Below are 24,219 nucleotides of genomic sequence, written 5' to 3' on the forward strand. Positions count from 1 at the left end.
AAAGACCATAAAAGTGACAGACTATACCCCTTTAATACGCAATGTTTGTGAATGGTTACCACAAACTATGTAAAATATTCCCCAGGGCAAATACTGTAAAATTATCACTCCAATGCCGTGATTATATAAATGTATTTAAAATGTAATACAAGGATAATGAATGAACAAACAATATTGACGTTTGAAGTAAGCCATCCATCATTCTACTGATTAATTTACCCACTAAGCTATTTGGATTACGTTATCCAATACTTCTTTTGAGGCTGATGATTGGTTTGTGACGTATTTATTAGTTGGTGAGTCTTCATTGAATCTTTGAGAGCTTTTCAGTTGAAAGGTGACAGTAGAGGTCGGTATATTAAATAAAAGTCTTTGGTATAGTCAAGGACCTTTGGGAGGTCTATACACACACAAAAAAAGGTTGTATCACGTGATTATGACATGCAGTCATCCGATAGAGTCGTTTGAAAAAAAGAACAAGATTAAATGTATAACTTTGCCTGACTTGATTGACAAGAATTCCTTTCGCCGTGTGTAGTCCGTCAACTAAATCTTTTTTTTTTTTTGACTTAACACAAATAGTTCTCTTATCAAAACAAGTGTATTGGTCCAACAATTCAAAACATCATCTCATCGTAAACATTGATATAAAATTGCGAACCAGAAGTAGTTTGCTGAAGATTTTCACAGCAGACATGGGGACTATATAGGATTATCATATTCTTTTGAGCGTGTTTAGCAATATCAGCCATGCCATGCATTGAGAACACTTCAAAAGAATATCTCCTCTCTGACGTGCCCATTTCGAAGCAATTCATTTTTGACAATCTATGGCGACAATGATTTACGAATTCACAATAAAACATAGAACCCTTACAATTTTTCTTTTGGGTGAGTTTGTTTTCTAAATTTTATTAATATAAACCTTAAAGATGTCGTCAATGAAATCATAAACCATATTTCTCAAAGAGATATAACGTGCGAAAATATGATTGTTTAAAAACAACAACCAGAAAGTATTAAATGCATGTAATTAAGTATACAACTTTTATCAACTTGGCAAGTGATTCATTCATAGTTTAGGTCAAATATCTTTATCAGTACTTGGACGGTTTACTTGGCAAGGCTCCATTAGATTACCCTCCACGGAAGCGAAAACATTTCTCATTGATATAAAAAGCACAGCTACGCCAATTGAATGGATATTATGGCAGAACGAAAAACACTTTAAGTTTTTATTCACGAGATCTACAAACCTGGCAGACCTGACACAAATGCAATTAAAAAAGGAAAACAAGAATTTCCATTGAAGTGAAAACCCGGGAGAGCACGTGCTCACATAGAGGTCATCGGGGGGGGGGGGGTATCGATGGCAACTCAACGACAGCATCAAAGATAACCAAAAACGGTGTTTAAATTTTCTGCAGGCATCACCGTGAGGTATCTTATAACGGATGCACACGCTCTTGATTCACGGTTCAAAGTTTTGACAAACGAGAAAGTGAACACACAAAGTATAGAATAATAGACCACCGTATATACACACAGCAACTCTTCAATCCCAGGGTTAGTCCAATGCGTTTGAAATGATGACAATAAAAGATGCGATTTATAGCGGCTCTTGTCGTCTCCGCTATTAAACGGAGATCTAGAGTAACCAGTAGTTGTCACCGGTATCAATGGTAGGAACGATCGATTCCGTACCATTTTTTATGATTCTTCTATCCTCGTATTTTTTGTGCTTTACAGCAGTTGATTTCCTCGATTCGAAATTCTTTTCCGAACTTTAAATATTCTCTCGTTATGACTTTTAATTGTTATTTGCTTTGGGGTGTAGATCTATCCACCAGTTGTCAGCGTACAGTTAGCTGTCGATCACTTACACGAATAGACAACTGTAATCTCTAAACTCTTTGTACATGCTTTTTCTATTTTGAATAGAGACAGCTTCAATGACGTCATCATGAACGACGGGACAGACAAAGTGGAACTCACGTCCGTGGGTATTCAAGTTGACGAGAATGGAGACGTACCGTACACCGGACCACAGTTTAACTATGCCGCAGACCTGGAACCATCAGACATCATGAACTCCAATACGGACACCAAGTTTAAACCCGAGGACACGAACAATTCTTCTCGGAGAACTGTGTGGCCATTCTCCAAGATTAAAAAGAAGGAGAAGCGTAACGGACCAGTAGCAGTGGCTTCTGCAGGGAGGGATATAGAAGAAAAAACACCACCGTCTGAAGAACTGGACAACGCTGACAGAGAAACATGGGGAAAGAAAATAGACTTTCTTCTTTCTGTCATTGGTTTTGCCGTCGACCTTGCAAACGTGTGGCGATTTCCATACCTGTGCTATAAGAATGGGGGTGGTAAGTAGGCGTTAACTTCTCTGTAGGTGTTATGATTGCGACTCAAACAGGACAACTACTGTTACTAGTATTACCAGCAATTGAAATATCGAGGTACATGAATAAACACAGTCATTTCTCGTTGTTAGAAAACATTGCATTTTCTCTGCTAGAGTCGCAAAATCCGGTACGTGAATTCATATTTTTCGCTAGTGTTAAGTATGTGTTGATGCTGACAAAGGCAACACAGAGTTAACTGAAGATCAATTAAAGTTTGACAGGGCCTACAGATTGAAAGTTTAATTCCAGGACAGAACATTTCAGCACGTTTGGGTCTGCTATTTACTATTATGACCTTCGTGATGTGTGTCCCTAATGGGTGCCCAGGGTTAACTCCTGCTTTTCAGAGCATTGACGGTTCAGAAACGAGCTTCTTGATCGAGCACTTTATAAAGAATGGAAATTCTACCCCCAAAAAACTTTACTTATCAACAATCCACTGTTCACTTGATGCTTGGCCACACAACAATCGTTCACTCGGTATTTTTTTTTTTTTGAAAAGATGTAAAGAGACTTTAGTAGTTGATAAAAGAAAAGAAAATGCAACGACTAGGTACAACCACATTCATGAACACAGCCTTGTATTATGTACACTTCATGTTGGCAGCTTGACCTCAGCCTAAGTTTGATGTAATATATTCACCAGTTAAAATCCGTAAGTGTCAATTAAAAAGCCCTGCAAAGCATACTTACAGATTAACTAGTCAATGATATCTCCCCAATGGCCGAACTGTATACATATGTGTGTATATTTACGTGGAAGCAAGGCTTGGAAGTTGAAATAGTAAAGTGTTGGCAGTTTGACTCTGGCATTTTCAGCTATCCTGATAGAAAGTCTGGGATAGTAGGATGAATGAATTGGACACGTTGAGCTAAACTATACTAGAATCATTAAATTATTATGCTGTGCGTTCTTAATCTGAATTCATCAAACCAGCATGGACACATAATGAAGCTACATGTATGCTATCACTCAGGTATTGAAGCAGCACTAACTGCGAGCAACAGGAACTTTTTTTGAAACTATTTTGTTTTATATAATGACTTTCACTAACTTGTAACATGATTGCACATCCTGAACACTGCATTGAATCACAATATGAGTTGTCACATTTGTGTATAGCTGAATGCATTATACGGTGAAATAAATCCAATCAAATTGATTTTGGGGTTTCTGCACTCATCGACCCTCGATTTTGACACTGCGTTTAAAGGCCTAAATAGTCGGATGCGTCTTCTGTTACTGATGACTGCGCTAATGTTAATACTATCTCTTGATTTTTTTTTTACATGAGGTGGACTTTTCACTTTTCATATCATAAATATTACTTCCACTATAGATTCGCAGGGCTTGAGCTTCAAAATCGAGTCTTATGATCCACGTATTAACGTTCTTTTCAAGATTGGGTCAATCTAAAGGTCAAATACATGCCGAATAAATTAATAATACTTAGCACGTTTTAAAAATAGTTCTGATTTAAGATATCGACAAGATAAACTTCAAACAGATAACAAATTAAACCCCAACTAATAGACAGCCGTTTGCGTTTCTTGTATAGTGATATACTAGCAAACAAAATTCTACTTTAGCGAGCTTGAATACCAAACAGTTCGTTGGCAGTTTTTTTAGCCCTAGGGCAAAAATGTTAGAATTTGTTTTGTGCACAAGGCAATCAGGTACGTACGTATGGATGACCTAAGGACGGGCAAACCAATATACAAGTAATTAACGTGATTTTAATAGTTGTAGCAACTTGATAGCGTTGGAAGAACTTCGCACGCAAATTCGGTGTAAGTTACAGTGGTTTTTCTATTACACTATACTACTATTGAGATCTTAAACCGGCTGTATGTCTATCAGTCTGTATGTTTGTTTGTATACGTGTCTATTTGTGTGATTCTTTTTAGAGAGAAACCGTGACGCAAATCGTACAGGCACTTGATGGACATAAATCTATTTTTGTTCTGGACGTGGGGAAAGTTTGCTGATAATATTGGTATTCAATCGAGATATAACCTATTTTTGTAAAATTGTGCAGAGGATCCGAACAAAATTCCACAAAAGTTTAGGCAATGTGACCACTAAGAATTCATTTCGAAATAGGTTCAACAACTCTATCATATATCCATTGATACACAGTTATTAAACTCGTTATATGTATGTATGTATGTATGTATGTATGTATGTATGTATGTATGTATGTATGTATGTATGTATGTATGTATGTATGTATGTCTGTCTGTCTGTCTGTCTGTCTGTCTGTCTGTCTGTCTGTCTGTCTGTCTGTCTGTCTGTCTGTCAGTATGTATGTATGTATGCGATACGTTATGCTTGAGTGTGCCATTTGGTGGGTACACCAAAATATGGACGTAAAACACCAGTAATGCGTGTTTCCCATATATTGAAACGTCACCACTCATAAATGATTGGATTACTTGTATTTCCTTGCGTTTAAAACCTGTGTTTTATCCACTTTGTTTACAAATTATCAAATAGAAAAACACATTCAAGTTGTTTACTATCTAATTTACAATTTTTTCCTCCTTTATCTATCATGACTTTCGCATTTACTACAGTCTTCTGCATATGCACTGTACCATCATTTTGTCATCATTTCCCACGTGAGGATTCATCATGTGATTCTTAATTATAATATATGTAAAAGACGCCAAACAATGTATAGAAAAGTAAATATTGCGAACGGATAACTTTGAAGGGAAATTGATCCGAAGTGAATCGGTTAATTATAAAAAAAGGAACTTTCCCAAGAGCAATTACATCGTCTGTTGTAATTGTGAACATGTGAATTGTTACGGCCTGAAAAGGCGAGACTTCTAGGCTACGAACTATTATTTGGAAATGTTCTGAAAGAGGAACACTTTGAAGGCTATGAAATATTATTTGTAATGTTATGAAAAGGTGAGACTTCCAGGCTAGGCTACGAACTGTTATTTGTAAATGTATTTGTTGGTGCAGACACGTTTGGGACACTTGTGCGAATTCAATCAATGATTCAAATCCGTAGACTAAAGCAATCGTGACTCACAGGGCACACTAAACATACATCAGATGGAACTACTTTAGAAATTGTTTTTAATTACAGTTCTTGGTGTACAGATCGACTTGCGGTTATCATTTAGTTCTCGGATTGGGTTTCTTCGGAGCTTAAAGATAATCTTAAACGTTGAGAGATTGTTGACGACATTGGGTAACGCCAGTGAATAGTGACCGTGCTGTAACTTAGCAAGAAGCGTACGATAACACATTCTCATACTAACATTTCGAACTGAAGCGAATGATTTTAGCTTCAAAATCAGTACTGCCCGGAAGGGGCTTCTTAGGTGGGTTCTTTTGTACGGTCCTTTCGCCCTTTTGTGTTACTGTACAAGGGTATTCACCTGACGTACGTAAGCCAATTTTAGTCAAACATTTATAAAAGAAAAAAAAAAGAAATTGAAAAAAAAACACTATCAATTATTTATGCACGTAGCACATATCCCGTTTTCATAGCTACCATTCATGACTACCATTTCTTCGGTAAATATTACCAATTTGCATAATTTCAGGAATTATGGTACCCAGAGGTAAAAAATTTAGTGACAAAATTTTTGATTCGCGCTCAATTCTTTCTGAAAAATTCAAAGTAACATTACCCCTTTACGTCCGTGGTAGAACTAATCAGGCTCTTAAATATCACATATATAACTTCAAAAGATCAATGACAATGTATTACTTTACTTGATACTAGATAATGCAATCAAAGGAATTTCTCTTTAATATCATATTATACTTTATGACATGAATCCTTTTCAATTACTCACTCTAGTGACCTTGACCCCAAACTTCAGGGTCAAATGTCAGCTCCACGCATTTTCTTGTATATTGTGAGAACTACGACCCACTTACAAGCGTGGTACAGCTGTGTAGTAATTTATAGTCTCTGGGACTAACCATCTGATAATATTGATAACAGAAATTGTAACCTCTGCGATATCTAGCTGGGAAATGGTAATAGTAGAGGACGATTTGTGCCCCAGTGTCTTTAGAAAGTGTGAAGTTGATATCTTTCATTGATAAACCTTTCTCTGAAACATCAGTTTGCTTCGATATTTGGTCTGGGGTTGTGTCTTCGATTTTTTCACTGAAAGAAACGTGTCATTGTCGATGATTCTAATCATTCAATGCTTGACAAGAAGGTCGTCACTATACACAAACACACTATCGAATTCATTCCCAAAGTCTATGGATCGTCTAATTGATCTAAAGTGCGACAAATAGACAGTGCAATCTAAAGCTCGCTCTAACGATAACAATTTCATTTTAAACAAAAACAACTTCAGTTCCCCCTTGTACAATGTTTGATTGTTTAAACCTCCCTCCTGAGTATCATAACGTGTATATTTTCAGTTCCACAACATTTACTCAGTAAATGTTGAGTATGCGTGGTAACCATGGCTACATGTACCTTGTAATAGACGAGTAGATAACCCTTCTACATAAGATTGTCTCGGTATTGAAAAGTTCACTTCCCATCAGGGAAATTCAATGGCCTTCCCATTGTTAGTCCATGTCATGGATATTTTGAAGTCACTGAGATGGTGACCGTGTCTATGATTCAAGCGTCTGCATGTCTGTAGATATTTTGCTTCCTCGTGTTAATGACATGCATATGACGTCAACGTATCTACCGATACCGTTGTACATGTCAACATTGATTAGACAAATGATAAAAGGAGACCAGACCTGGGATTAATTGGTCAACTCAGACACTTAACTAGGGACTATAAATCTCATTCTAAATAGGGCCAGGGTATACTAGTCCGATTGTTACATGATATCACTCTGGAGATATAATATTTCCCTTTGCTGCGTCACAATCGATAGAAGTTAGTACCGAAATTAGAATATATCGGAGAATGATGTATGTAATGAATTATGACGTAAGTGTAGACAACTGAAATGGTGATGATTGAGATGACAGATATGTTGTTGGTAGTGAAGGTGACGTGTTACTGTAATGGTGATGGTGGTGGTGGTGGTGGTGGTGGTGGTGGTGGTGGTGATTATGATGATCTCTCAATGCAAAACCCGTCTACATAAATTATCACTACCGTTGATTGTAACTAACTGTAGAATCTTTCTACATCTTTATACGGAACATTTTCATTGCACCGTTGAGTGCTCCATACTTTCACGTGTGTGCCTTCGCCCTGATACTCTTGTATGCATTTTTTTTAGTTTGAACATGAATCGATGTTTCCGATGATGAAAACTACTGCTTAATATCAATCACTGCTAGCTGCTGTTAGTTATCCCCATGTTAATCTCACCATGTCGTATCTGGCACTGTCTAGTTTATATTGTTGAATCTACATTACTTCTAAAAAATATATATCGCGTCAATGGTATCTTTATTGACCATACACAGGGAACCTAGCACACCCCTGTAACATTCACATACCTAGGACAGCGTTGTGCACATACCTGTACCATCTCAGTGGAACCACGGAGGCTGTACCAGCTATGTGTACAATATCTCCGTAACAGCTCTGGCCTACATTTGACAGATGTGTAACTGGTATGCCAACATCAATGTAACATGGATGTGAAAAATAGCAATGCAGGATAGGTTTTTACAACATCCATGTACAAGAGCTTTTTCAAACAGCCATGTACCAGCTATATGTGAGCAATGCTAGTCAGATATCAACAGAAGGGTTGCTACAGGGTATTGTTCCACCATAGGTGTTACATGTGTGTGCACAACTGTGTGCTAGGTATGCAGTACATAGTTCTGGTACTGGGATGTGCAAAACAGTCGTGGCAAAGGGGCGGTATTCGACACCCATGGCCAGGCAACAGGCATATTTTTCACAAGCATGTACCAGGGCTGTGGAGAAATATACCCTGTAACGCTTAACGGGGCTGTGAGGCACACAGCTGGTACATAGCTGTGCTCTTCTTCCTAGCACTAGGATGTGACCACATTCTAGCACTAGGATGTGGCGACATTCTAGCACTAGGATGTACACATTTAGGCCTAGTGCTAGGATGTACAAGGTTCCCTGTGGTAGCACTCGATCACTTGGCAATTTAAGTAGTAGAATACCAACATTTTTACAGTGTTTTTAGAGGAAAGAGGGTGTTAAGATGACATTAATTACAGCTTCCGTTACCATGGTAACATACTTCAACTTGATTTGTCATAACTATGATAACCAAGTTATAACAACAATTTGTTTTATCTACAGGTGCTTTCCTTATTCCATACGTTCTTTTCCTGATTTTTGGAGGCATTCCCCTGTTCTACATGGAATTAGCTTTGGGACAATTTAACAGAGAAAGTGCTATAAGTGTGTGGAAGATATGTCCAATGTTCAAAGGTAGGTAACACAAGTTGTTTCGTCTACTCAAATCCAAAGAAAATTGAAGTGTGGTCCAAAAGTGGCCATATGGATGAGGATCGGGTATTTATTTTGGATTTTTAATTTATAAAACAATTTTATCATGGCTTCCTACTTGAAAAATCAATGTGAAACAACATACACCAAGTCCTTGTTTGTAACTCAATAAATTGCAAAAGATTGATAAATAAGTGAAATGTTTGTTATTGTACGTACGATAAAAAACTTTTACACATTTTACACATTTTTTAGCTTTGTGCAATGTATTGAGTTACAAACAAAGATTTGGTCTATGTTGTTTCACATTGATTTTTCAAGTAGGAAGCCATGTTAAAATTGTTTTATAAATTAAAAATCCAACCCATATCCAATCCTCATCCGTATGGCCACTTTAATTAGTGTGGTCGTTGATGTTTCGAATAGCATTTCTTGGCAATATACATGTGCAAGGTAAACGTGCGTTAACTACCCAACGAATACCTGTGTACGCTCCAAAATTTTGATGTGTTAAAAGTAAAGGGCATATTGAAAAAACGTCCCTTCCAAACAAACAGAGCGTTATAATATCATGAATATACGCATGTGCTTGTAATTAGCATATTTGTATGGACCTGTTGATCCCACTATGGTTAATTTCTTCTTACGTTGCAAAATCACGTAAACGTGTCAAAACGTCTCCCGCTGGTAACAGCTAGTCTCAGTTGAATTATTTACTAAGGTCTAATTTGAATACACAGAACATTGCCGTCAAATAATCGCGAATTATACGATAGAGAGAAATGGTTCATTTTGAACATTGTGAACAGTAGTGGTAGAAAAGCTCGTGTATTTTCAGTGTGAGCACGGATTGGTATGAAAAGAAACGTTTAATGCATCCACGCCTACATGGACCACCAAACAGTTTTGCTTGGTGGTCAGAGAAGCTCTAGAAGCGAAGTTTGTTTGTGTACACAACCTCTACTCCATCCTCATTCCCCACGAAAGATCACAATAGTGATATGATCATATCAAAGCGAGAGTTGTCAGACAGTAGTGGATGTTTCAACATGTATAGTCACAAACAATACTTTAGGGGGATTGCAGTTCTTGTCACTCTTCCTTTCCACAATATGATAACTTTTTAAATTATTTATCTATAATTAGCACTTTGTTTTCTTTGTGTTCCCCAGTAATGTGTTTACAATATTAATATTAAATACGAAAAGTATATGAGTGAAGTTAAATGCATGGAAATAATCAAAATATGAAATTGAAGTCCATATCCCATATATCAAAATATACAACCTAATATATTATAGATGTGTGGACGTTTGGTCATTTGTGTTTTACATTAAGTACAACAGAAGAATGTAAGCTGTGCAGGAACAAATAATTATCAGAACGGATACAAATTGTTGTTTGCGTCTGTCTCTTGCAGAGATTGATTCAAATACATTGTAGTGTAACTGCACAATGGCTTCATGTCCGTTGTAATGCAATTGTTGCATGTGCTTTTCTTTTGGTAGAAGGGATTGGTATAATTGTTGCATGTGTCTGCATGGTGTCAACGCGAAGTGTACAATCATGATATGTCTTTGTTTTGTCTGTCAAAGTTAGACAGGGAAGGCGTGCTGTCTTTCATATGCAGGCTGTAACGTCTTTAGTGAATCGCCCTCTGCAAGAGATAATTGAATTGCAATGTATGTACGGTAAATCACCATCTGAAAGAGACAGACACAAGCTATAATTGTATCGGTTCTGAATTGTGTTCTGCACAGCTTACTTTCTTCTGCTGTATTCAATGTAAATCCACAACCTCACCGATACTTACAGATCGAATATATAACATCTTAATAACTCTCTCTCTCTCTCTCTCTCTCTCTCTCTCTCTCTCTCTCTCTCTCTCTCTCTCTCTCTCTCTCTCTCTCTCTCTCTCTCTCTCTCTCTCTCTCTCTCTCTCTCTCTCTCTCTCTCTCTCTCTCTCTCTCTCTCTCTCTCTCTCTCTCTCTCTCTGTTGTACCATACCAACAGGAGCTGGTTGGGCTGTTGTCCTTATGGCGTACTATGTTGCCCTCTACTACAACGTTATCATAGCCTGGTCTATTTATTTCCTATTTTCGTCATTTACTAAAATCTTACCTTGGACAACGTGTGAGAACTCATGGAACTCTGTGTACTGTTATGACGGCTCCTATAATTATTCTGAGGTGGATGTTGGAGACGGGAAGACTGAAATAATCAGTTCAGATAATGGGGTTTCGCCTGCTGAGGAATTTTATGAGTAAGTGATATTTGGATGTGTGATACTATTAATATTACATTCCGAGTGAACGTTTACATAATGAGAAATGTATATTGAATTATGTAATTGTAATTTGCCTTCAAATAGATCGTCGAAATATAAGAACATATGTCGAATTCGCAATTTTTGAGGGGGTACTTTTCTTCTCATACAGCCTCTGGGTTGCCAAGTATCCCAGATGTTCTGTTTTCGCAGCTGCAGAACCGTCTTCAGTTTAAATTAATATAAAAATATATATCCTGATTATGGATACACCTGCAAAGTTCTCCTGTCTTCATGGTTATGGGAGATTAGTTGTTTTGACACCCGTTTCTATCGATACCGTAGCTTTCACTGCAATACATGATACTGGTCTGAATATAAAGACAAGCAGAATACACTAATAATTATTGTTCTCATTTGTAGGAGGGGAGTGTTAGAAATGCATAAAAGCGATGGTATTGATGATCTTGGTATCGTCAAATGGCAATTATCATTGTGTTTGTTGGCAACAATCGTCATAGTTTATTTTGCCCTTTGGAAGGGTGTCCGATCCTCAGGAAAAGTGAGTATATCATTTATTAATGTCGAAAGTTTTCTCTCAGTCAGTAGAAGCCCCCCCCCCCCCCCTCTCCCATTGGCTTATAAGACTCGTTCCTGATTGGTCTCACATGACCTCGGTCCTTTTATACATGGACTACATGAGGGTTGACTCTCACTGGACTTCTTGGTTTGCATATAGTGTAAAATTTGTGAGTTTGTTTAATATACAGAAAGCTTTATAACTGGCTGGAGAATACCTTATAGTTTGATTTAAACCCTTACCCTGTGTGAAATTGCACAATGTCACAAAGCTGTTGTTCTGAGAATGTTTCTAATTAATATCTTCATGAAAATACCAGTGTTGCAAAACACCAACACAGAGAATTTGAACCCAAGCCATTGCTGCGACATGTTTGTGTGTATTTATCAAATAAATAATGAAATGGGATAGGTGAAATGAGAAAAGGTAATTATAGGACTAAATGTACACAGTTAAATATTACTTTGTCAAGTTCAAAGGTTATCAGCTTATCATAATGACAGAACGTGAATTAATTAGTTGATTTTGTGTAACTATGGCGACTGCAATGTATTCTTAATTGAATCTAACACATGGTACTTCAATAACCAATAAAAAGGAATTTTGAATTCTTTCAACCTTAGACCCTACTTTCGTGAAGGGTCTTTGTCTAAACGCAGAAGCTATCTTACCAGTAGAATTCAATAACTTAGATTTGGGTAAAGGAAGTATGTCAAGCATGGAGGTTATCAGTACATTTGTGAAAATGAACCAATTCAATTCAATTCATTTCAAATTACAGTATGTTCGATCTCTGAGAGAATTCAGACAGGCTGTTATATATGCTGGAAACATTATTGTAAATAGTATACAGTGGTAAAAGTTTCATTTTTACAACCAGACTGTGAGATGTAATATTTCTGTTTAGATACTGTTTAGAAACACATCCAATAGCATGTTCACTTTGCGCTGGGTCAATTATTATTTACATGTTATGAGTACACAGTGTTGTGTATGACGTCATAGACTTAGCCTGTCATCTAACTAAGGGGCTTATTTTAGATGGCAATTTATGGAAAACTGGTGTCGGGGGCTTTGTCTTTGAGCGTAGAAGCCTTGTTATTGTATTGAGCATTTCATGTTGTTATAGATTAAAACCAAATTCATGAATTTGAATGATTTGATAGTTTATGTACGTGTCTTTACAGGTAGTATACGTTACGGCTACTATGCCGTACATAGTGGTGACCATTCTGTTGATACGTGGAGCCACATTACCTGGTTCTTTAGATGGAATTAAATACTACCTCACACCGGACTTTAAAATGTTGCTTAAGCCAGAGGTAAGGAGAACATGCCCGCTTGCTACGCACACGATTGACGAATTCTAACTGTTAATAATTATATATATATATATATATATATATATATATATATATATATATATATATATATATATATATATATATATATATATATATATATATATATATATATATATATATATATATATATATATATATAGTTTTGGTAGTACTGGAACTCTTTCTTGGATGTAACTCGGATTTTCACGCATGTTGCGATCATCAGAGTGTCTGATGATCGCAACATGCGTGAAACTCCGAGTTACATCCAAGAAAGAGTTCCAGTACTACCAAAACTATTACGCTCTGCCACTGCGGTATAGAGCACTGTCTTAGCAGTTTGATACTCACCTATATATATATATATATATATATATATATATATATATATATATATATATATATATATATATATATATATATATATATATATATATATATATATATATATATATATATATATATGGTCATCTTGAAATTATCAAAGTGGTACCAGCTGTGATTATAAGAATTACTATGCTGGGTGTACTCTGACTCTCAGTCAGTAGGGTTGCATTAGTAGCGGTCAAAGGTCGCATAGCGCAATTGATACCACTAAGTGATTTAATTTATCTTGTTATATATATTTATAGGTATGGATAGATGCTGCATCACAAATCTTCTATTCAATTGGTGCTGGATTTGGTGTACATATCGCGTTTGCTAGTTATAATAAATTCAACAACAATATCTACAAGTAAGTTATGCGTCCTATTTTATATATAAAATTTTGTTTCGTTATCATTTCTCCACAGTCAGTTGTTTGGACACTTGTCGCCATCACACGTGAAGAGGATTTATGCAACAAATTGTGATACAAATTCCTCTTTGTCATCCCAGTGCCTATTTTCTTTAGGGGCGTGGGGAGGGAGATATTATTGCTCTTCGATAAAGCTATTAATGAGCAGATAGAAAACTCTGGTATTGTCAGGGTATGTTTAATGTACTATTATGTACTTCGAGAGTATAGTTTTAAACTTTTACAGCTACTTCTCTATTACTTTTCAAAAGGTCACCGTCAAAATATTTGAAGTTGAGGCCAAAATTGTCTAAAAATTATTTTCAAAAATTCTTATTTCAAAAGGCTCAGGAAGTAGCTTTCACATGGCACAGTTTGGAGAGATGAAGAACTTTTGATTTTAAGGGATACTTGGCCCCGAGAAGCGCAATATTCTATCCTAACAGTGGTGAGAATTCGACATTCTCATTATCATTCTCACACCTACAGTGTCAAGCCAAAATGCAAATATAGAAGTGCTTTGATTTGAACTCCCTTACTATCTTGTATTAGTTCATTTGGTTTCTTCTTGATCAATCTGTTATCTTTGTGTGTTGTTTGTGTTCACAGAGATGCCCTATTAACGAGTTCAATTAACTGTGTAACCAGCTTCTTCTCTGGGTTTGCCATATTTGCTGTGTTAGGCTACATGGCGAAGAAAAAAGATGTTCCCATCGAAGATGTTGCCACTGAAGGTACTCAAACGATACTTATTGCACATTATATTATCTACAGGCAGTAGACTGGTTGATTTATTCATTTTTAATGTTTTTATCGGTTTACCAATATTAACACGAACATCTCGCGTGACTGCGAGAGCGCGCGTGATTGCGTAAGATAGTTTTAATCAGAATCAAAGAGTATAGTGATTTTACGTAATTACGCGAGATTTCGCAGTCACGCGAAATTTCACTCTATCTATTGGCAAACCGATAAAAAACCATCAAAAATCAATCAATCAATCAATCAATCAATCAATCAATCAATCAATCAATCAATCAATCAATCAATCAATCAATCAAAATCAGTCTAAAAGGAAGTTGCTTATGATGTGATAATTTACCGTGTAACATGTCCACTCTTTCTGTCCAAATTATTATTTTACAGTTTGCCCAGCAAAAATAATATTTACATGCAGACAGATTTTAATTTTGGTAGGCAGTTGACGGAAGAACAACCGTCAAGAGCAAAACTAACCAATACAGTTCGTCCAAATAATAAGTGTGGCCTTTTACAAGTGTACGTGTCCACATAATTTATTTTGTAATTTACAGGTGTGTGATCACAAGTAAATCACCAGACGTGTTGTATGTATGCTATCATCTTTATCATCGAACCAAGTCAAAACGACAAAGTATTTTTTCTCTCTCAAAATATAACAAACAATCAACAAATATAGCTGTTTCTTGTTAGAGCCATTCTGTATTCATTATAGGTAATTTAGAATTGATTGGTCTGTATGTTTGGTTTTCTAGGTCCCGGTTTGGTGTTCGTAGTTTACCCAGAAGGCTTAGCAACTTTGCCGGGAGCACAGTTTTGGTCTATTATTTTCTTTCTTATGTTGATAACTCTTGGACTCGACAGCTCTGTAAGTTGAATGTGTACATATTTTGTTTTTTCTTTGCCTGCGCAATGATAAAATGGCTGTCAATTTGTACGTTTTTAAAGATAGTATGATATTTTTAGCGTTTACCCTTTATGGAAATCCCCGATGTCAGCATACACAATTAATGCCTTTTCCACGTGTATTGAACAGTAGAAAGGTAAATGAAAAAAGGGAAAATGTCATATAGATCGGCGGCGGCGGAGGCAACAACAACAACAACAACAACAACAACAACAACAACAACAATAACAACAACAACAGCAGCAGCAGTAGCAGCAGCAGCAACAACAACAACAACAATAACAACAACAACAACAATAACAATGACGCAATGTTAACAGCCATATTGATTTAGACCCGGTTGTCACAAAAAATTCCTTTGTATAGTTTACAAAATTCAATTAAATGGAATCAAACAAACTGTTAGTTAATGAACACATTAATCAAATGTTGTTTAACACGGTTCCAATGTATTTGAAACGAATTACATGCAATTGCTGTGTTTCGTTCGATATTCCATAAACTTATTAAAATTACATTACGAATTGTACAAATAGATAATTACAGAACTAATTACTTTTGATTGACACGATTCCAAATACACGTACTTGTAAAAGGGTTGAGTTTCATTCTATACGCCACACAAATTCAATTAAATTGGATCGAATCATATAATTACAGAATCAATTACTTTTGATTGACATGATTTCAAATGCACGTATTTGAAATAATAAACTGGATCGAATAAATAAATAAATAAATTAATTAATTAAATTAATTAAATTTCAATTGACACGACTCCATGTTTTCTACTTTAACCATAGATGGGTGGTTTTGAAGCCGTAATATCTGGTCTTACTGATGAATTCCCACACATATTCAAGAAAAGGCGGGAACTTCTTGTAGCTGTTGTATTGTCGTCTGTCTTTCTCATAGCTTTAACGAACGTAACGTATGGAGGAATATATGTGTTTCACATGCTTGACACTTTCGCAGCAGGAACATCACTATTATTCGCAGTTTTGTTTGAAGCGATAGCGGTGGCATGGTTTTATGGTGAGTCAAATGCAACAAATTAAAGGTTGCTGGGTTTATGACATTTTATACTTGAGAGAAAAATACTTACATAAAACACAACTTAATCTAGTATAATATTAATGTCAATGCATGCATTCTATGACATTGCAATTGCATTAGTTTCCAAAATTTGCCATGGTGGCGTTCTACTTCCTGTCTGTGTCTACCTTGGGGGTATACATAGTATAGGTTACTTGGTTAATCATAGCACACTGCTGCTTTCCTCGATGACTGAACAATACGAAAAACAGCCCTGATTTACACCTCTACAGAATACCAAGGGTCAAAACTCTTAAGAAATGGTACTATGACATGATGATACCCCCAATTAGAGCGAGGGCGCTGTGTTTTCAAATTCTTGATATGAAACATGTAACAATTTGTACGAGTGACCGCTTCTCCTCCTTTTCTCTCTCAGGCGTGGACAGATTTTCAGAAGACATAAAGCAAATGCTGGGATTTAAACCAAGCCTCTGGTGGCGAGTAATGTGGAAGTTTGTTAGTCCTCTATTTCTTGCTGTAAGTAATGCTTTATATTTCTTTGTGTTTTAATACAATCTAAACACTGGAATATAGTTATGAATATATTGTCTGTACTTTAAACTGTTTATATATGGTTTGTAATGTGAAAATATATGCCTACAATGACAATGTCATGTATGTACTGTTGAATGTGTCATTTTTTGCTGTAGCTACCCTTTGCTTCAGAAGAAGTCTTACCACATGCAATCCTTATAATGATTTATAAATAAAAATATTGAAAAGCAAAATCGGAACAGCGAAAAAATAGCTTCACTGTACAGAAAAAGTTATGGATTATCTTTTCCTTTCTTAATGTCTTCGTCATCGAAGATGCGTGTCGGTTATCTTAAACGACTTAGTGTCCGTAGTAGGCGGATACAGTGGGTGGCCGACCAGGAGAGCGTTCTTGCTACTCAGCCTGTGAATTCGGCATGGTCAATTTCAGTATTTTTCATGGTTACCATATAAGGTGATTGGTCGAAAAGGTCGCACGACACTTATATTGGCCTATATCATATTGATCAAGGTATAACTTAAAGGATGCAGAAGGGCTATTACAGATTGCAGCCTCAGGACCAAATTCCTTTATTTACAATCAAATTTCTTAAAATCTGTCCAAATTTCGTCATATGAAAACTTGTTCTTGGATCTGTTGAAATAATTACAGAAATTTGCGCGGATTTAGAGTCTTGGTTTCAAGAAAATCTACAATGTCTCCCCACCACTCTCCCCATCCCAGAATTAACACAATAGTCGTCGGTGACCATATTGGATTCTTAAAGTGATATCATTTTGACTTCTATTTTTTTTTTAATGTATGGTGACCCTGATTTTTTCCTTAATTTAAACAGAGAAATTGTTGCAGTTTTCTCGAGTAAAGTAACAGAAAGAGTTTAACAAGTTTATATCCGAGGAGCGTTCTATTTTAAGTCACATGATATCTACATTACGTTGATTATTTCTAGTTACCCAGATGTGACCTTGGTCTTGTTGATCGTGTAAGGAATTATGACCTTAAATAACCTAGAATATCAACAGGTGATATAGTAACTTAAAGCAAAAATGAGGAGTAACCAAATATAGTGAAATTGATGATACTGAATATCGAAGATTGTGTGGCGGGAACGCTTGTCAAGTTGACCACCCAGCCTACTTCGAAGGTTACCTACGGCACCATTGGTGTCTAAGTCTAAATTTATCCAGGTCCAGTAACACATAACACCTGCAGACGTCATGCATATAAATACCTCCAATCTTAAACCTGCATGAGCTGCAACTGGGGCATTTTTGGTTCATCAAATAACCAAGATTATGTTCCCTAACAATTGTCAATTACTTACAAAAAGACATTGTATGCGTTGATTTGTGGCCAATATATTACCTGTAGGTAGTGTACTGGTGACGTGATCAACGTTGAGGGCGCTGGGTGCGGACCCAAAATCAATTTGATTTGATTTATCGTGTATACAGCTACAAAAAAATGTGTTTACTCACTCACAATGTTGTTCACGGTGTACAATATTACGAGTAATTTATTTAACCTAACAAAACATTTTCAAAAAATGTTCCAGTTGTGGCTTTAATGTACTTATTATTTTGTTGTTTTACCGAATAGTTTATTGTAACAGTGAGTATTGTCTTGTATGACCCATTGAAGTTTGATGATTACGTGTATCCAATATGGGCCAACGTGCTGGGATGGACAATCGCACTTTCCTCCATGTTACTTATACCATTCGTGGCTCTCGTCAAAATTGCAACAGAGAAGGGCACACTTAAACAGGTAAGTACACATTATTTCAATCGCTAATGATGTACTAATCAGGAAGAAAATCACCCCAACAATAGTCCTATCTTTGTTCCATACTAGAAAGATACATCATGCAGAACAGCTAGAGACGTTTCGTCTGATTCAATTAACATATCAGATATCAACTTTACCAAATTTTCAACACTCATTTTTCACACATTATGACGAAATCTACGGGGGAATCTACCTTGATTTCACTACTATACCAAAAAGGTAGTATCCCATCATAGGATACGTATACACATGGAGTTGTCGTGACTTAGAACGACCAATGTATACATTTCATATTTTGTGTTCGAACGTGTTCAACTTGGTTTACGCGTTGTCATGACCGATATAGACCATGCAGGCTGTATCAAGATTAGTTAGCTAAGGGAGAGGACTTATGAACTGTTGTACAGTGTGTATCATATATACATGTAGTATAGCTTTGGTGGGGTTAATATCTGATAAATTCTGACATGTATTTTGTTTTGCTTTCTCTTCAGAGAATAGCACTGGCCCTTGCCCATAAAAAGGATCGAGAAACTGTGAAACAAACATGGAAAGTTAGACAGTTTACAGTAAGTATGCATCGAAATTTGAATATCCACGTGTGTGGGGTGAGGGTGGAGTGGGGCCTATGTATGTATGTATGTATGTATGTATGTATGTATGTATGTATGTATGTATGTATGTATGTATGTATGTGTGTATGTGTGTATGTATGTATGTATGTATGTATGTATGTATGTATGTATGTATGTATGCATGTATGTATGTACGTACGTACGTAATACTATGTAAGTAAAGCACAGAAGTAATTGCAACCCGATACGTGACAACATTAGGTTGTTCCATTATAGATAATCCCTCGTCTTTTCAAAATACATAATTCATGTTTAACTTTGCAAATGAACTCTTTACTCCAATTGTCAATATGAAATATTCGACTATCAGAACTGATAATTTTCTATCGTGATCCTTTCTAAAACTGTAACGAAGTTTTGGTAACTTGTTAAAACGATTTTCTTTCTTTTTCATTCCACAGAAGAAACACTGGTTATCTGTTTAAATTGAATCTATACAACTTATTGTTGTAAGTTACCGAGATCTCTTCACAACGGGTACAGTACTTGCCATTCGCCTTTTGGAGGATTCACTTTAACGGATGTACAAGAAAGTGACTCGAAATTCATAATGCTTTCATTAAAATCGGAACTTCATGTGTTCGTTGAAGGAAATAACGTCGCAAAACTGAGTGACAAATATTCCAACGAAGAAATACTTTCGTATCGGAATCCTGAGTGAGAATTAACTTTATTCTGCAAGGCATCGTAGTTTTAATTTTATAGTCTTGTTATTATATTACTTATTCATGTAACTGTTCAACATTTATCTGGCAATGAGAAACGAGAAATTGGGATATTGATGTTAACGTTCCTTTTTATTCCTGACCAAGCTCGAACGTACTCAGCACTGTCGTACGCCCTCATATTCCGCTTAATGAACAAAGGAATGTCACGAGAGGGCGCCCCAACATTAGGAAACATGGCAGTACATGATGCAGTCAACAAAATGTGGCTCAAGCAACTTGAGTTTCTTAAAGTTACTTGACCTGAAAGGAAGTTAGCAGAATGTTTGCTAGGAAGCACATTGAAATGAGTGGGTTTTTTTTTCAAAAGGCAGATAGTGTACCCAATTATCATGGCCCTAACCTATCATCCTGTGATGCCGCTGAAGTGCACTCCTAGTGGCTAAACTGTCAATCTGTCGTTTTTATGATAACCGGAATATCACGTATTGCTGATAGCAAAGTATTCGTTGTACGTATCAGGATTGGACATCTTAATACCGGAAGTCAGAATAACTCCATTTGTAGACATTTATAAAACTACCTCTTCAAGCTGGTCTAACTTATTATAGAATAATCGACCTGGTGACTTTATAAAAAGATATTATCATAAATATGACCAAACTTCATGCATACGATTGAGTAAACATGCCTTGATGATGGTGGAACATACAGACTAACAGATGTTCGCACTACGTGTTATCCAAGTTCAGAGCACGTGTTTTCTCTTTTAACTGCTGGTACAGTTTTATATAAAGTTCAAAGTTCATATAATGTTGTTATGCAGCATAAAGAGACAATCACATATGAATTGTACCAATTTTAAATTTGTATATAATATCTTTTTTTTTCTTTTTTTCTTTTTTTTTAGATATTTAGATTACATCTATCATAATGTTGGAAAATTTTGATTATTTGGTTAATGGGGTGGGCATTGACTGTTGTTGTGTAGTTAAACAAACCAGTCATATGTTATTGTATATTTTATCATACATGTAGAACGTGTCGAACAGTAGGTTATGCCTGTGCAGTAAACGTAGCCTCCGTATGGGGTTCGATTGTCGATTAGCTAAGTGATCTATTCTCACTGAGAATGCTTGCCATGTCAACCATCCACTCTCCCACGGAGACTAAACTCCGAATGCTGAAAGATGACTTCGATGAAAGTGATGCTTATAAATTAAACTCACAGCTTTTAGAAAATACAATGTTTACGCAATACCATGTGGTGACAGACAAAATACCCAGAGGATGTCCACAGACAAATCACATAAACGCACACCAATAGAGGGCGCAGTTCACTGGTCTCTTTTTCATCTGAAACGGTGAGCCGCTTTCAAATACCCATGGGTGTTTTTTTAAATAGTTTTAATACAAGGAATGTCAAGTTCAGGACTGGCATCAGTTGAACTTGTAGAGTTTCCGTGTTCGAGCTTTCTTGTATTTGGTGCATACATGATAGAAAAATGTCTAAGGAAAATTCTGATATGGTAAGATTGTATTTCATGAAGTCAGTTTGGCTCGGAGGGGGGGGGGGTACTTGGCTTGGTAACAGGTACAGGTGTACCCGACGGATTCAGATATTAAAAGCACAAACTCTACAAAAGTACTAGTACTAGTATTTCATCCAGTTCAAATTTGTACACTCAGCCAGGAAATAGGAGTTGAAAGTATCGGAAAATGCTAAATTTGAAACAACGTTGTCCAAAAAGTCTCCGAAAAAAATGAAATAGGCTTTTTGACTTGAAAGCAACATCCAATATCGACGTAATACTTATAAAATCAAGCGTAAATAGTTTACATGGGTCGAAATAGAGACTAGGGTCAAAGCCGCGGTACATTTATGCATAGCCTTACTATGTGAGACCCCCCCCCCCCCCTCCAATAATACTGCATCTGTCGACCCCGAAAGTTTACACATGTATGGGCGCGCAGTTGTCATTTTTACAATACAATGATTCTAGCAATACATATAAGTATATGTTGTAGTCAGTGGCTTCAAACGCCATCATCTTAGATATGAAAAATCATAGCAAGACACTTATATGTGGCATGACATTGTGTTGCATACGTACGTTGCGGATATTTCGACACCTGACACAGCAAAGGCACTCCCAACAACCTACCTCTGGTATCGCGCTATGCGACACAAAGTGGTATGTTCAAATCACACATACGCACATGCATATTTCTGTAACATTGAGCAACAAACATATAGCCAACGAAATGGCTGTTTTTTCAACTTTCCGAAACAAACTATAATACAATTTTTTTAAATACCTTCTTTTATTGATGTCACTGCTATGGGAACAGTCACCATCAAATGACGGTATTGATGTGGGGTATAGGAAGTTTTAGAGGATGGTTGGAGTAAACTTTGTTAAGATCACAACCATTGTATATAATGAATATTAGTTGATCATCCTGAACTCTGCATTTTTTTTAAAAGTAGCATCTTCTGTAGATGTGGTTGAATATACAATAATTATACTCTTGATATATATATGAAATAAAATTCTAAATCAAAACAATTTCGTGTAATTTTTCAAAAGGATGACTATATTAATATGTATGTATGTATGTATGTATGTATGTATGTATGTATGTATGTATGTATGTATGTATGTATGTATGTATGTATGTATGTATGTATGTATGTATGTACAGGCTGTATGTATGTATGTATGTATGTATGTATGTATGTATGTATGTATGTATGTGTATGTATGTATGTATGTATGTATGTATGTATGTACATTGTATGTATGTATGTATGTATGTATGTATGTATGTATGTATGTATGTATGTATGTCTGTCTGTCTGTCTGTCTGTCTGTCTGTCTGTCTGTCTGTATGTATGTATGTATGTATGTATGTATGTATGTATGTATGTATGTATGTATGTGTGTGTGTGTGTGTAGAAGTTCATTAAAATTATTCTGATTTGAACTCAAAAATCATTCAACGGCCTCCAGATCCCTTTCATCATATACTTTATTATCGAGTTGTATTAATTTTGTGATTTAAAATAATTATACAGCAGTATCTAATAAAGACCAATATATGTTATTGCTAGTACTGTTGTAAAGCAGGAAAAGAATGGAATGAAGACAAACCTAAAGAAAATAATAAATTATTCCTCGAACTTGGTGAAATGGTGAAGAGAATATTTCAAGTCGTCAGGATGGCCGAGTGGTCTAAGGCGCTGCGTTCAGGTCGCAGTCTACTCTTGTAGGCGTGGGTTCGAATCCCACTTCTGACAATCTTTTTAGAGGTTTTCGGGGATGATTCCTTGAGAATTATATATTATATTTGAGGACTTAGGGACGATCGTACAATGTCACACAAGCTCAGTAAGCAAACTTCGTTCGTTTAGGGATGGAGGGAGGGGGGGGGGTCTGGCGTCAATGCGATTGCGGAACTTCATTTTCGCACTTCTAACCAAATTTCGACGGAAAATTCACTCCTTCAATGATAAAAGCTTTTGTATTTACTACTGAGATGTTGAGATATGGTGTTGGGTTTCTGGTAGTATGTTTACAATCATGTTTTTACATTACATAGATCGTAGTTGTGTGACCGCTGCATTTTTCATCATAGCTTGCATCCTATATAAACGTTTGTAGTGTCACACTTGTGATCATTTGTTTAGGGGGTAGGGGTTTTGACCTAAACGAACGATGTTCGTCTGTTGAGCGTGTGCGACGTTGTACGATCGTCCCTTAGTTTATATAGCTATATGGCAACTTCTTATTTCAGTGTTTTGTCGTGGATTCAATTGACAGTACTCAGGGTACTTTTTATAAACGACGGATAAAGTATCGGCGTCATGCATGGTAAATAACCTCTCTGATCTAGATTAGAGCTTTCTCTATGTATATATATTATATACAACTTCTTGTACCAACTTATTGCCTATCTACCAACAATCTTTACGGGGTTTCTTCCGATTACATCCACTCATATCTTTGGTAGCTCTGTATTGGTGACAACCCTTACAGCATCTATGAATGGAAAAATAGATTTCCATTTAAGCAAAAAGGATC

At 36.2% G+C, this 24,219-nt stretch overlaps 2 protein-coding genes and 1 non-coding gene across 3 annotated transcripts in view; 2 read left to right on the top strand and 1 right to left on the bottom strand.

The window, feature by feature from the left end:
* LOC144438016 (sodium-dependent noradrenaline transporter-like) overlaps positions 1-20,011 on the top strand; it is a 31,337-nt gene extending 11,326 nt beyond the window's left edge. The window contains exons 3-15 of the mRNA XM_078127049.1: positions 1,942-2,378; positions 8,670-8,801; positions 10,833-11,082; positions 11,509-11,647; positions 12,853-12,987; positions 13,641-13,744; positions 14,396-14,520; positions 15,301-15,413; positions 16,256-16,487; positions 16,927-17,027; positions 18,646-18,813; positions 19,329-19,403; positions 19,871-20,011. Coding sequence (XP_077983175.1) covers positions 1,942-2,378; positions 8,670-8,801; positions 10,833-11,082; positions 11,509-11,647; positions 12,853-12,987; positions 13,641-13,744; positions 14,396-14,520; positions 15,301-15,413; positions 16,256-16,487; positions 16,927-17,027; positions 18,646-18,813; positions 19,329-19,403; positions 19,871-19,894 — 2,035 coding nt within the window. The 3' untranslated portion in view covers positions 19,895-20,011. The remainder of the gene's footprint in view (positions 1-1,941; positions 2,379-8,669; positions 8,802-10,832; positions 11,083-11,508; positions 11,648-12,852; positions 12,988-13,640; positions 13,745-14,395; positions 14,521-15,300; positions 15,414-16,255; positions 16,488-16,926; positions 17,028-18,645; positions 18,814-19,328; positions 19,404-19,870) is intronic.
* Positions 20,012-23,155: 3,144 nt separating this feature from the next.
* LOC144437743 (uncharacterized) overlaps positions 23,156-24,219 on the bottom strand; it is a 5,658-nt gene continuing 4,594 nt past the window's right edge. The window contains exon 6 of the mRNA XM_078126754.1: positions 23,156-24,177. Within this exon, the coding sequence (XP_077982880.1) occupies positions 24,093-24,177 (85 nt within the window). The 3' untranslated portion in view covers positions 23,156-24,092. The remainder of the gene's footprint in view (positions 24,178-24,219) is intronic.
* Positions 23,352-23,435, top strand: Trnal-cag (transfer RNA leucine (anticodon CAG)). Its single transcript has one exon. It is a non-coding gene; the product is annotated as a tRNA-Leu (tRNA).

The sequence above is a fragment of the Glandiceps talaboti genome, chromosome 7, assembly GCF_964340395.1.
Source record: "Glandiceps talaboti chromosome 7, keGlaTala1.1, whole genome shotgun sequence".
Lineage (NCBI taxonomy): Eukaryota > Metazoa > Hemichordata > Enteropneusta > Spengelidae > Glandiceps > Glandiceps talaboti.